This window comes from Aplysia californica, unplaced genomic scaffold, assembly GCF_000002075.1.
Source record: "Aplysia californica isolate F4 #8 unplaced genomic scaffold, AplCal3.0 scaffold00072, whole genome shotgun sequence".
Classification (NCBI taxonomy): Eukaryota; Metazoa; Mollusca; class Gastropoda; order Aplysiida; family Aplysiidae; genus Aplysia; species Aplysia californica.
Genome location: NW_004797342.1, coordinates 483914 through 499234, shown reverse-complemented (window position 1 = coordinate 499234; position 15321 = coordinate 483914). Strand labels below are relative to the sequence as shown.

The window sequence follows — 15321 nt, the reverse complement described above, 5'->3', positions numbered from 1 at the left end:
CTCTACAAACACTTGTCTAGAACAAAAACTAAGACACAGAAACTAACCATTCTAACGCAGAATAAATCTCAAGACATTGAGCTTTTAGTACATTCGCGTAATGGTTTGCTGTGTGGGATGGGGAAGAAGTTATATCGTTTTAAACATAGTCAAAAATGCGAACTTCCCGACCGACACCGGCAAAGTCGCCTCATGGCTCATTAACCACGTGACCCCGAGCCGGGGAGCTCCGGCGGGCTGCTGAGTCACGCGAACTAAAAGTAACAGAATCGGGCGAAAAGTGATGCCGTGGAGAAGACATTGTTTGCTCAGCCCATGTTTTGTCTAAACATGCAGTAAAAAAAGTTCTGTTCTGAACAAGACTGTGTCATAAATAATACATTTTATGTTTGAATATACTAGATAAACAATTTTGCTTTGACATCCTCAAAATTCTAATATTGTCTTAGGTTTAAGCAAATTTTCACCTTTTGAAGTAACCTGAAACTGAAACAAACTTCATTTTGACAGAATATACATCAATATTATAGTGCAGTTCTGAAATCATATAACTATCTTTGGTTTTAGTGCCTTACAATTATTTATGATGGTTCTACTACTAGTACAAATAGTAGAATAGTGTTGTTTGGTATAAATTGTATTTGAAGGCATGAGGCACTGAACGCTTCTTTGAAAAAGTCCACTGATGACTTTATCTTAAACATTCCCCTCCCTTCTTATAAAATTTCTTTAGGAACTATGAGTGTAATAAGTTCTGTAGTATTCACCCAAGGTCCCACGGCTTTCGATCCCGGTGCACCTAAGATCCCGCTGTTTTAAGACGACAGAATTTTTACTGTACAGAAATCACCCCTAAGGTCCTGCTCTGGAGGTCTGCTTTTGGCTAAAATCCTGCATTTCAGTTCATAATTTTCTGAACAAACACCTGGGCAGGCACAGTCAATCAGCCAAGAGTGAAAATTTGCAATCATTGAGCTACGTGTTGCGTTACAGTTCAACAACTCTCGTGAGTGTGATAACATGTGTATTGAAAGTCTCGATGAAGGGGGACACCTGAAGTTACATCACACGCTGGGTGGAAAGGGCCGACAAGTTTGCTCCAGGTGGGATCACATTGAACTGTGAACTCTTCCCTGACAATTGCAGCAGTTGTTGCTACTCCAAGGACCTTAGAACAAATAACCTCCTTGCTCTACTCCTGTATTTGCTTGACGGACTGAATTTTAATTAGTGTGGTCACAGGGTTATGGTGCATAATGACAAAGATGGGGGGAACTCAGTCAGAGATGGAAAGCTATACATTTTGGGCAAGTAAAGGGAAGGGGCAACTGTGTAAGTGTAGATCTTGATACTCACAATAAGATAATAAGTGAGAACGGCATGACTCATGCCACTGTGATTGGTCATCAAGGTTGACCACTCTTTGCTCTCCATATGTTATAAACCCACCCAGAGGTCTCACCAGTTCATTATAGAATGAAGGGAGACCATTTTACCGGTTGTGGGCCTGGATATGGGTCATTATGAATTCTTCCCTTAATGCCAAGCACCAGGATCTTAGGCGGAGACTATTGCATATATGTATTTTGGGTTTGAGGTGAACAGTACTGACTGTGGCAAATTTATATTGTGAACTTTCCCATTATTGTACTTGCATGATGCAACAGGCTGGCCAGAGAGTGAGGTCCTCCCCAATGCAGCTGACATCTGTTCCTGGTTCCAGTATAATGTCACATACCACATGGCAAGGAGACTTCAAAGAGCTTTTATATACTCTGAAATGAATGAGCTTCTAGGAAAGAGCAAAACTTTGGTGAGTGCCACTGGCTTCATTGGTTGCTAGAAGTATCTTACCCAGTTGCAAAGTTAAGGAGATTTCCTGTCTATTTGTGAAGACACTTGACAATGCTGCTTTTGACCTGAGTTAAAATCTTGACGCGGGTGCTTCTTAATATAGCTTGCTTGGACAGATTTTGAGACTCTCTCTGCTGTTTTGTTGGAGATAAATGTCAATTTGTAGGTTCACCTTGTTAGATTGCTAATTAGTTTTTGTTTCAAGAGCTTTACACCTAAACACCTACAATGCCTTTATCTGTGTAGATCTCATTTTTAAGATGCCCTCCTTTTAGATGCAAGACATCCCATATGTATGAATAGAGAGAGCCCACAGTTCACTCAGTTAATATTGAGCTTGATTGCTTTGCAGATGGCCTTCATCCAAATTCCCAAAGATAAAGTTTTTTGTTCTGAACATGTAGTAGGAGACTTACCTCATAAGTTACAATTTTAGTCTCCTAAACAACAGTTCTGTTTCTGCAACAGGCTGAAAAATACCAATCTACCATGTACAGTATAGGACCGATCTCTCTAGACTTTTGAACGGGGGCATCCACCAGCACTATGACTATTTCCTCAGAATGCTTTTTTTTTTCTTTTTCCACCTTGCAGTAGTGCCAGCTTTCTGTTTAAATGTTTTTTCAATTTATATGAGATTATTGACAGTTAATTCGTACTCCTGTATGTTAATTTCAGTGCAGTTGAAATGTTCCTAGACAGCCACCCACTGTCGAGAAGAAAAGTGATTGTCGGAGACAGGTGGAAAGCTAGGAATTTTGTCAGGCATCATGGTGAAATCAGGCTCTCATCAAAATAATGAAATCAAAGAAACTGGCATTTTTCTGGACATTGGGCAATTTTTTTTCAATTTTATTTTTGTTGTGGTTTAACACCTTTTATGTCTGTATAAAAACACATTGTGTGTGGATTTTACTGAAAAATGTTGATCAATGCACACAAAAAAAGTAAATTTATAGTTTCTAAGGACACTCAAGCTTTGAAAGTAGCTCAACTTTGACAGCCATTTTCTCGCTAATTTTACCTCTGACACCAGGCACCCCCACCTCCTTCAGTGGCAAGTATCCCAACTTATATTCAAGGTAGATGGGTATTTTTTTCTTCTAAAGCAAAACAAATGAACAAGCTTTAAGGTGATACCAATAATTCTACATGCCCAAAAATTAACTAGCGACTGAGTTCACCGTATCGTGACACGTGCCAATATTATTTTTTTTAAATACAGAGTGGGAAGTGGTCATTTGTTCAGGGAATTGTCTTTGAATGGCGGTTGTTAGAGGAGTTTTGACTGTTTATGACTCTTCCTTTTGATAACAGGTTGTGTCTGGAGGTGTTGCCAGTAATGCTTACATCAGGTCCAGTCTGGAGCAAGTGTGTGCTGCTTACAATTGTCAGATGGTGTGCCCTCCAGTCAAACTGTGCACAGACAATGGCATAATGATTGCATGGTAGGTCTGCACTTTGTTTTGTGTATCAGAATGTACTCAAGGAGATACATCTTTAACTGAGAATTATTCATTTTATTTCTCGCAGATATGAGGATTGTTGTAGTGCATGTTAGTTGAGGTAGAGTTTTTGCTTAGTCGCTACCTTAGAATTACAAAGTTCTATCTGCTCAGTACCTAGTAATGAGAAATTTGACAGGACAAATTTTGAGTTTTGCAAACTGTCAAGCTTTTTGAATGTAATTGTTTTAATATCTTGATAACGACTCTGAATCATCTTACGATTTTGATAGAGCAAATAGAACATTTGGCTTCTGATCTCATGGTCATAGTAACTCAAAACGGCCAAAAATGTCAAACAAAACTTTGCAATTCTAAGGTAGCATAGTGTCATCCATTGACTGAGCAGTGCGTTTAGTGTGTCAGGTTTGACAACTGTCTTGAATTTCTCAGGGCTGTCCTGGATTCAACGAGTGGAGATTTGAAAAGATATTTTAGCCTCCACCACTTTGGCAAGCCAAGTTTCAAATTTCTGTTCTGGTCTTTGTTGGCTATTTCCATTTGTTTCAGTGAAATGGACATCCACTTATGAGAAGCCCATGATTTCCTTGACAATCATCTATGACCCGCCACACTTCTATTTATAGCGCATTTTTTAACAATCATTTAAAATGCCGGCAGTTTGAATTTGTGTTTGAGCGTGAATAGTTTTGCTTAAGAATTACCCTGGAACACTAGTTTTAAATACAAGTAGATCTAGGTTAAGGTTTTTGATAGAGTAAATCTTCCTGGTGCAATAGATTATCATAAAAGTACACACATCAAAACAAACCACCTGGAGAGTGATTGTTATGTAGCTGTTGATCTAGTGTAGATCATCCTCATCACAATGACTGCGTATCGAACACTGTATAAGTAATCTAAATATGTTGTTCGTGAGTATTTTCCTCATTCATTTTCAACTCACCCTCCATGTAACTTTATTTCATTGTGACTAACCTTGCCACACACACTACACCAACACCAGTCCCATTTGATGTTGTTTTGTTTGTTATCACATAATTATCTGATGGTATTTCGTTGATATTATCTGAAGTTATTAGGTTAATTATTCCTGATTGTATATTGAAAAAAGTTGGTTAGCCTGAAGTGGTCTTTCATTGTAAAATTGATGCATACCCCTATAGATCAAGTTATAGACAGTTACATATGTTCAACTAATTATTTTTCTATTGTGTAAGGTGTTTAGAATTCATCTTTTGGTGATAAAGTTTTCCTTTGATACCCTACTAAAATTATACTTTTTCGAATTCTCTGTTGCTTATCTTCATTTGTCATAAAGGTTTTCTGGCTGTCCTCAGGAATGGCATGGAAAAACTTTTGAGTGGCAGGGATTTCTCTCAAGATCCTAGTACAGTGGATGTTCGGGCCAGGTGATGTTCATTCATTCTTACTTTGTCCGGCATAGTTGAATTAGTTCCAATTGTAGAAAATAATAACTTTGTTTTGTTTCATTAACTCATTCGCTACGCCGAGCCGTGGGGGGCGGCGCGGCTAAAGTGCCGTCAGTACGCTAAGCCGCCCCCGGCGGCTCGAGAACCAACGTTCAATTTTAGCTTGGTTTTTATTCCAATCCACATATTCATGTTAAAATAAAGGTCATAATATAAAGTTGACTTCCGGGTCAAGCGTTTCCACCGAAAATCGGAAGTTTTGATTCAGTTTTGAAACACGATTTCGTAGTTTATTCGACTTTGTTTTATCGCGAAGCCCAAATTATAGCCCGGACACCAGCCTTAGTACTTTTACACAACAAAATGTATCATTATTTTGCTCACTAAAGAAATGTAGCACTCTTCTTTATAATATTGATAAGATACTATTGGACGCAAATTGCCGGTGCACTGTAATGGAGAAATCAATATTTTTTAGTGCTAGATCTAGGCCTAGATCTAAATAGTCAAGATATATTTTTCTCCCCAAAATCACACTTTTTGGTGAAATTACTCAAAAAGTACCACTCAAGACATGTATAGGTTAATTCCAAATGCAATTCTGAATAATTCAATATAAGATACGCGTATTTTTTTCTGTTTGTGATTCTTTTTTCAAAATTATAAATACATTTTTATTTTTTTCAATATCGGATGTTATGATCCAAATGTACAAATATTATGGATTGTATGTAAATAACTGCACATTTTTCAATATTTTCCTGTTCTATATACAGTTATGGTTATTTTGATGTATCATTTGACTATGTGCAAACATATTTTTTTAGTTTCACCTGAGATTATAAATTTTATATTTTCCAATTTTATCCGCATCCAATCACAATTGTGTTGCATAATCGCCTCTTACAGGAACCAAAGTTGAAAAATACACAAAAAAATAATACATATCGTCCCTGTAAGTCTCTAAACGCGTAAGTCCGGAATTTTGGAAAATAATATTTTGGTTTTATTTCACTCCAATAGGTTTCCCCCACCTCCTCTATAAATATTAAAGTCACTCTTTAAACAAAGGAAAATTGCACTTTTTTGTCCCGGATTCTAAACGCATGTAACAGGATTTCACCTTGATTTGAAACTCTAAACGCAGAAGTCCCAGCCCAGCACCTTCGCTTAAAACAATAATTTTGTTTCATTTTTGGTTCAAGTAACAGCCTAGAGGTGAGTTATACCATTTCTTCCCTCATATTAAGATGTGTATGTAAGATACTTTTCGAAATTATTATGTGTTTATTTAAATAAATCTTTGTTTTGTGTGATACATTGTGACATCAGCGTTTAGAGCTTACAAAGTCGCCCATAATTATGTAAGCTTCATGGTGACTTGCAAGGAGATTGTCAAGACTTACGCGTTTAGTTTTCATGTGAAAGATTAAGCCCATTGACACCGTTTAGATCTCGATAATATAGATTAATTATTATGTATTGTTAGTCACAGGTTTAGATCTCATCAATGTTGATTAATTGTTGGGTTTTAATTAGTCATAGCTGTATCTCGGCAATGTGGATTGATCATTATTATATTTCAACCTGCTATAAGATAAATGTTTCGCAAAGTCAAACGCCATTGAAAATGAGGATTATTTTTTGAAACATTCAAATTTACTTTTACTTTAGAAGAAGCATACTTTATTATACATTTAATAACTTATATTATTATTTACATTTCAGTCAAGAACCGCTTTTCACAAACTGTTACAGCTGTCTAAAAAGGTAGCAGTGAAGCCTCCATGACCACAGTCCAGGGGACATACCCAGCACCTCTCTAAGGGAAATGCCCGTCCTCACTCCTCAGAGGGACATGCCCACGAGTCTTCTCTGTATGAACCACTAGACAATTTTTGGGATATATCATTGACTCATTTGTAGACATGTCAGTGAATAGCAGTGATTTAGTGTATTTTGATCACAATGAGGCTATGGGGAAGAAAGTAGTCACTGAAACTGCTGCTGACCAGCGAGACGATAGATCTAGTCATTTTCAGAATGTTCTTGATTTGAGTATGTCTATACACGGTAATGGAGAAACAGATGTGAATGTAAATGATGGTGGAGAAATGGTTTTTGGTGTGAAAATATGTGATGCTAGAGATAAGGCTCATGATGTGAAGGTGTGTGATGGGAGATATGGGTCTCTTTTTGTGAATGCTGATTGCAGCAGAAAAAATGTTTTTAATCATAATGCGAATGGATATGACGGTGGAGATTAAGTTTTTTTATTCCAATATGTATGATGGTAGGATTGAAGCTTTTGAGTTGTTAAATGGCACTGATCCTATTGGTGAAATTATTGATTTCAACATGTATGATGAAGATTTGGATTAGACTGTCACTGACCAGAGAGGCGAACATGTTGATTCCAATATATGTGTTGATAGAGGTGAGGCTCTTGTTGATCGATCATGTGGGGATGGAAACAACAGCGATAATGTGAGAATAATCAATGGAAAGAAGAGAAAGCTTGGAAGAGAAAACTGGGAGAGATTTGTGAACTCAAGAAACGTGAAGCAGGGCAATCTTATAAAGGAAGTCGATACAGGGTTTGAGAACGTTGAAAAGGATAGAAGAACTTCGAGGAAAGATGCTCTTGCAAGGTCAAGTGTAATCAGTGTTCGAATATCACAGAAGAAGAGAGGTAGGAAATATTTTATTTCCTATTGTCGCCGCCCTGGCCAGAGAATGGTGTATTTTTGCCTAGACATGTATGCAAGGTGCCAGCCAAACAGAAAAAAGCAGCGTCTGCAGCATCTTGTAGGACTACGTCCCTGCAGTATTTTCTGAAAACCAGTAGATGCAGATTCAGGGTCTGCTGTCAGACGTTTTGGTCTACAATAGGACTCAAGGAATGGTACGGTATGTGAGACACCATCGCGGAGGACCAGGTGATGGCTTATCAACAGGGAATGAGTCTTGTCGGAGACTAGCATCTGACTCTGATGCGCGATTACATCTGCGACCCTTCCTTGAAAGTCTGCCTAAAACGGAGTCTCACTATTGCCGAAAGAAAAGCTCCAGGCTATATTTAGAGGAAGTTTTCCATTGCAGGACCGATCTATTTCGTCTCTATGAAACAAAATGTAAAGAAAAGAAGATGGAGGCTCTTTCTCGTCCAATTTTTGCCGATGAATTACAGAAAATGAATCTTTCTCTTTTCAAACCGCGCAAAGATCAGTATGATCTCTGATGAAGGCAATGTCGATGAAGACATATCTGGCTCGTGGGCAAAAGAAAGAAAGGGTACAGCAAGAGATGGCAGCAGATGAGGAAATGGTCCAAAATAAGGACATGACAAAGGTCATTACTGTGGATCTACAGTCAGTTTTGCTTTGCCCCATGCTGAAAGCATCCGCATTATACTATAGGACCAGACTCTGTGTCCATAACTTCACAATATTTGATTTATAGTCACATGGTGTCCAATGCTATGTCTGGCACGAGGCGGAAGGGGGCTTGTCTGCTCACGAATTTGCTTCATGCATTGTGGATTACCTGGAAAGTGATCTGTCTTTTGATAGGTACATCATCTATTCCGATGGATGTGCTTTTCAGAACAGAAACAAAACATTAGCCACTGCTCTTTCCATGTTCTCCGTGATGCATGACAAGGAAGTAAAGCAGAAAATACTTGAGAGGGGCCACACGAGGATGGAGGTGGATAACGTCCACCGCGTTATCGAAAGACGAATCAAGAATAAGAAGATGTTCCTTCCTATCGACTATGTTCGATTAATTGAAGAAGCCCGAAGAAAGCCATTTTCGCATTCTGTGAAGTATTTGACTCACACATTCTTTTCAAATTCTGATGGTGTGAACACCCTTAGTTGCATCCGTCCATGATAGAAAGCTGGGGATGCTACAGTTACTGACATCAGGGCTCTGAAATACCTGCTTGCTAGAAAAATACTCTATAACCTTGGATTCGGGGACAAATGGTCAGTTTCCAGAGAAAAGAAATCAGTCTACAGCACTGATTGCCACTCCCAAGAAGCTGTTTTATGCCAACAGGATCATCTCAAATGTCAAATTCAAACATTTGCAAGCACTAAAATCAGTAATATCATCGGAATGTTGGGCATTTTATAACAAGTTGAAACAAGACTGAATCGGAATGTCCTCAACAATACACTTTATCAAAGCAATCAATTTTGTATACAATTATTATATACATTTTCTTCTTGTTATCTTGAGGGTGCTTGCGCAGCCCATAAGGCTGATACGGTGGAACGCTATCTCTCCCTGTCTAAGGTCAATCTCTTGACCTGTCCCCATGACCATCCCTTCGACTTTATCTCCTGTTCAATGCTCCTTCGCCGGGTCTCCGGCGGGTGGCCTCCTTTTTTGTTCCTCTGGCTATCCTGGGAGTGACATTTGGGTCCATTCTAAGGACATGTCCAATCCAGCACCACCTTTTCCTTCTCACCGCTACGAATACTGGTTAGATAATTGTTTTTTCAGACAGTTCTTTATTTTATATAGTTCTGGATCATGAACTTGAATAAGTCTTCTTAGGGATTTTTTCTTTTGGGGGAGGTTGAATGATATAATATGGAATCATTTTAAATTTCTACTCGGTGATATTGAATTGATGTGTTTTTGATTAAGTAAAATGTTCTGTTATATTATATCATGTGTTACAGTTACAGCATTACTTTAATACAGTTGAAAATGTTCTTGAAAGAATGAACTGGCTCCTTTTCGTAATTTGTTGGGTGATTGGAAGGCTGCTCCTTTGCTACTTCGCACACAAGCTACACTTTGTCATTCTAAAGGTTTTCTTCTGTTGTCTTTCGTCATAATCCTCTTACTTATAATAGACCTACAGTCGATTGGTGTTGTAAGTGTGAAAGGACTGGGAAATAAGAATAATATCAACCAGATGTATAGTTAATATACCAATTAATTCGATCAATCAATATTACTTGCAAAGTTAATTGCACCTAGAATCTATGAAACCAATCTGCCTTATTTCTTCAAAGTCCTTTGCATAGTTTTTCTAATAAATAAACTGAAAGATTCGTACTGTAAACAAGTAAGTCAATGATTCACAAGCCACATGTTAAAATAATGAAAGCTCTAAACGCGTATGGCTAACCACGGCCACCTGCCGCAGACTTACGCGAGTAGAGCTTACAAACTTTCTGCTCCAATTTATTACGCAAGTCAACGGGTTCGATTTACGCGTTTAAATGTTTCAAATTTGGAGTCTCTAAACACGTAAGTCTGTTTTATGATTAATTTTCAAAAACAAAAGAATTTTCACATTGACAGTTGTATACATAGAAGTATTCTTTACAAGATGTAGAAAGAGCAGTACATTTGCATTCTGTTTTTACTATTTATTACGTTTTTTGTCTCTCCTGTAAAATTTGCCTCAACGGACTTACGCGTTTAGAAACTTACAGGGACGATATGTATTGTACAAACCATACTGAAAATGTTGGTATATAATATGTTGATATTTATTTGAATTTTTGGCCCCAAAGACCTGTGAACTGCGCACTAGTCATCATCTCATTTCGTCCACAAGCCGAAAATAATGCATAGCGAATGAGTTAATAATTTCTCTCTTAATTTTTCCCCCTTATTATAAGTGACCCAAGTTGCTTTTTTCATCTATGATGTTAACACCACTAGCGTTGTCTCATCAAAGTAACTTTAAAGGGGCATTGTATAATATCATTTTAAAATGTTTTGAAATAAGCTTAAGAATAACATTTCATATTTGTCTTGTCTTTGTTTTGAATTTGGTGGAGTGGATCTTTTACCTCATAAGTGACATCTAATGAAAATAGATCCAATTCCAGTACTAGCTGAGCATCTACCTTGAAATAACTAAATTATAGGCTTTTGGGCCTTCAAAGGATACCATTACTGGTCTTTTGTGTTTAGTTTGTATTTTTTTTTCGTACACATCTGATCACTGAAGGGTGGTGGGAGAAAGCTGGAGTTTTATGTGTTCATGTTGAAATATCCGAGTTCTCATCTTGGTATGTGATTGGAAATTAAGGGAGGCCTAGAATCTAGAGATGTAATTTATTTGTAAATTTTTTTTCCAGTGAGGGACGGGAAGAGTAATTTCAATAGCATTTACAAATTATACTGATTTTTCAACAGGAGTCCCCTGGGTGTTGACATCACGAAGGAAGTGGCCAATTGTTCTATCAAGCTTCCCAAATTGAAAATACAAGACACTTGACCCTTTGTCTGCATGTTGGCTCTGTTTTTGACTCCTCTATTGAGAGTATCAGGGTTCCCATTCAAATGAGAAAAGGGAAAAAGCCAGGAATTTCATTTTCAGATTTCCTGATGGGGAAAACACCATGAAAATGATTTGAAAAGAAAATAAATGGAGGGAAATCATAGGGCTGCGACAGGCCATGTCACCACGTCACAGTCACAGGCAGCTAACTGAATCACCCTCTGTGCACTGAGCCCTTGTAGTTGCTCGGTAATACTTTGCGCTAAAAACAACATTAGCCAGCAGCAAGTCCAATATTAGTTTCACAAGGTGTTAACAATTTTTTGTGCCTGTGCGTTCTGGCCAATGTGTGAATTAAAAAAAAAAAAAACGGATCAAGTTGGAAACTTGAAACAATCAGCTGTGATGCATGGCATGTTGTGTAGTGATGTACATTTAAGATCAAAGGCTTATCATCCTGTCGGTTTCTTTGGTTTTTGCACAAGTCAAGCCAACATCCAATAAATGTCAAATTTTCAAATCTAAAAATCATTTGTGTTTCTCAGGAAAGAGCACTCAAATATTGATGTCTCTGCCAGAAGTATTCAGCATATATTGGAATGGTGGGGTCTAGCTAGGCAGGTGGGCTCCAATTTGTCAGAATCAGCTGCAAATCTTAACCATTCCAGGCCCAAGATTCAATATGGTCTAAACACCTCTATTTTGGGTGTAAAGGTTTCCTGAAATCAAGTACATTTTGTATTGTTTATTTGAAGTAGTGTACGTATTTTTTATTCACTTGAAAGTGTCAAAATTACTTGCCTTAACGCCCATTAGAAATTATATTTTGAAAGTGAAATTATGAGGACACCTTGGCCTGCATGGTGTCTGAGAGGTCTTTAAAAGTAGAACCGTTCTTGGTCCTGCGTACCTACACTTTTTAGATTAGCACTAGATCTAAATCATAAAGAGTGCCTAGTGTTAGAAAACTCATCCTGCACTTTTAGAAAATATTTCATGAGCAGCAAAAAACTGATTTATTGATTAAATTTTAATTTGTGAAACTTGCGTTTTCGAGGTGCAGCCTAAAACATTTTCCTTGAGTGACCTTGAGCGATTTTCCTGTAAATAAGCTTAATAGCTTCAGAGATGTTTGAAGTTATCACAAATAGCAGTCTCTGCTTCTCATTTCATTATGTTAAAGAAACCGGACCTTCATCTCTTGTGCAGCAGTAAGGTGCTTGAGCATCACACTCGAGAGACCTGAGTTTGATTCCCGAGTGGGGAGAATTGTTATGGAGTATGTTGATTCTGAGCAGGGTCAAAACCAGCCTCCTGAATCTAAATTGTGTTGAAGTACAAAAATGAATTTAAACACTGTATTTTAGTGGCAGGTTTTCTCACCTATACTTTCCTCTCCATATCATGTGTGCAGAGGTATCTTCATCTGAAGTGTCCACAGTTTTATGGATTTCTGTGTAGGGCCGAGTAAGAATCATAGTTCTTGCTGTTTGGACTTTGGAAATGTGGATGATTATCACTTTTCAATTTATAGGATAAGACCCTGGTAGCAAGTGATGTGCATTTCATTAAAGGTGTGGGTGGATATGTCATTCTGTAGGTCTATGCTATGAAGTTTTAAAAAGATGCAATTTTTTTTTATTGCTATGGGTTTCGATATGTCGCCCAATTGCAGACCAATCTTGGTGGCAATATCAGATGAACAAACATCTTTCAAAAACTAGAAACTCATGGATTTGATTTCCGGATGGCTCAAGACAGAATGAGTTACAGTGTACTTGGGGCGTAAAAGCCAAAATCAAGCTGACTTACTTGCTGTGAACTTGAAGTGCAAGTGTGTGACAAAATATTGCACCAAAAACATTTTTTTACTCAGCCTTCTTCCTGAATGATCAAAGTATTCCAAATTATGTTGATGGTAAAAACACCTTCATAAAAGCAAAAAATGTCAATTTTGCAGTGTTCATGTCTATTATAAGGCCTAATCATTTCCTGAAGAATGCCAAAGCATTTAAGTTGGCCAGCTTAAAGTGATCAGAATAGAAGTCCTTTATAGTTAAACTCGCCATTTAGTTCTCTGATACTGTCAGACTAAAGACAAGAGCTGAAATTGAATTAACATAGACTTGACATCATGTACAGAAAACATACACATGCATAAAAGGCAGACATATGTACACATGCATGTACACACACACACACGCATGCACCCACACATACACACACATACACACACATACACACAAAGTCATTTTTTAAAGGTAATTCAATTTTCATTATTTTTCTTCCTTTTCTTTTTCCAGCCTCTGTTACATAAAGGTGTTGAGGGGAAAAGCAAACGTTTTTTTTTGTTTGTTGTATTGCTTGGCACTTTGCTTTTTGTTTAATGTTTTTCTGACCCCCTCTGTCCATATTTTCCAAGGCCAACCTCTTCATCCGTTTCCATCTTATCTTTCTGACTGTATGCTCTCACTGTTCTACTTTCAGGGAGAATTTATGTCTACCAGTACTTTTGTGTCATAAGCTATTAGGATATTCTGTCTTGCTCAATTCAATTATTGACCCAGCCAATGTAATGAAAAGTGAAATGACAGCAGGGGATGGTACACCATAGCAATAATAGCCATATTGCACAATTTTACATCCGAGCATTGATATCAATCTGTTCAATTCCCCTCTTCCCCTCCCCCCCCCCCCCCCCCCACACACACACACACTTTTAAAGGTATAATTGCCCTATTGTATACGTTAGCTCGAGGTGGTTTGTAATATCCCTGCCTTTTGTCTTTAATTTTCCAGTGACTAAGTCAGCATATAGGCTACCTAAATTTTGTTGAATAACAATGATGGCTCCAAATCCAATGAGAATTTATTTCATCACTGTATCAGTGGAAACAAAAAACAACAAACAAACAAACAAACAAACAAACAAACAAACAAAAAACCCCATGAACTAAGAATATATCTTTTCTCACTTTATTTTTGTTTTTTGTATTAACATAAGATTGAATTATATTCAGATTCATTCATGCAAGATGACCTCATAGAATGTTCGTACATTTGTCTTTCAAAGTAAGTGCTCTTACATTTTACCTCTAGGCAGAGGTGAGTTTGTTGTTAGTAATGTTAGTGGTACTTTCATTAAAGATTTTGCTGTACAATTTAATTTCATATACTTGGCTTCACAGTTCACTTTGTTAGCAGGTTCATGTGTGTGTACAGTATGTGTTATGTGTCTGTGTGTGTGGTGTTTTTATGCTCCCATCGACACAATTTTGACCGTTTACATGGCGGGCTGAGATTGATACAACATCCTAGTAGAAAGACAGAGATACTGGGTATACAATAAAAATCCCCCCCACTCGGGGAAATCCAACTTGAGTCTCCTGCACGCGACAGCGAGGCACCCAATTCTCGCCATCGATGTAAAACGGTCAGAGGGTATAGTTTGTTATATATAGGGATTATGATAATAGTTCGTCCATCAGTGTCTAACAATGACCAGTGCATCCGCAGAGGAGAATATTTCTGAATCTTAGTCTTAAGCGAAATAGAAGAATGAAAGGTTAAGATCACTTGTGCCTTCTGTTATGGCCGATGAGACCAATTGTTCATGATATCATCAGCTGTTGTTGTGGGGTCCAGTGGGGTGCAAACTAAAAATCTTTCTTTCACATCTTTTTGCAAACACATATCTCACAAAGACCAGTAACTGGGAGCACGATTCCACATCAACTGATTCGTCAAGCTGGAACGAGAACATAGGGGTAGCTTTGATTTTCTCTACAACCTGTTCCTTAATGTTTGAAGACATACGTGCAAAATGCCTCTTAACAGCATCGTTTGGAAGGGGAACTTGCTGCAATTTCTTTGCACTAGCCTCTCCTAACACAAGACATTCAGCTGTGCCACCTTTATTGTGCAAAGCTTTATAAGTGTTTCTCCAATTGTGTGTGGTTTCTCTCTCTCTCTCTCTCTCTCTCTCTCTCTCTCTCTCCCCCCCCCTCTCTCTCTCTCTCTCTCTCTCTCTCTCTCCTGACTTCTTTATCTCCTTTGTAAATGGTCCTGACATAGCCTTTCTGGTGTGTTTATTGTTCTGCCACGCAACAACATAGATCTACATGGGATCAGAAAGAGTCAATAATAGTGAATCGGTGTCCGTGATAATATATTTTTTTTACAGTGACATCCCTTGGGCGAGGGTTAGATCTACGCCAGGGAGAAATGTGCATTACTGCCATACTTCCCCCTGTGACCCCCTTCTCCGAAGCCAGCACTTCTGTAGCCTTTCATAAACGAGGCTTCAAGGTAT

At 38.0% G+C, this 15321-nt stretch overlaps 1 protein-coding gene across 4 annotated transcripts in view; it reads left to right on the top strand.

The window, feature by feature from the left end:
- The window catches only part of LOC101847249 (probable tRNA N6-adenosine threonylcarbamoyltransferase, mitochondrial), a 31417-nt gene extending 20038 nt beyond the window's left edge, over positions 1–11379 (top strand). For 2 of the 4 annotated variants that reach the window (XM_035968642.1, XM_035968640.1), the window contains 4 exons: positions 1668–1813; positions 3172–3302; positions 4661–4732; positions 10925–11148. In XM_035968642.1, the coding sequence (XP_035824535.1) occupies positions 1668–1813; positions 3172–3302; positions 4661–4732; positions 10925–11006 (431 nt within the window). In that variant the 3' untranslated portion in view covers positions 11007–11148. Of the gene's footprint in view, positions 1–1667; positions 1814–3171; positions 3303–4660; positions 4733–6481; positions 9492–10924 lie in introns of those variants that run through there. The other 2 variants (XM_005093914.2, XM_035968641.1) reach the window with 2 other exon arrangements.
- The last annotated feature ends 3942 nt before the right edge of the window (positions 11380–15321 follow it).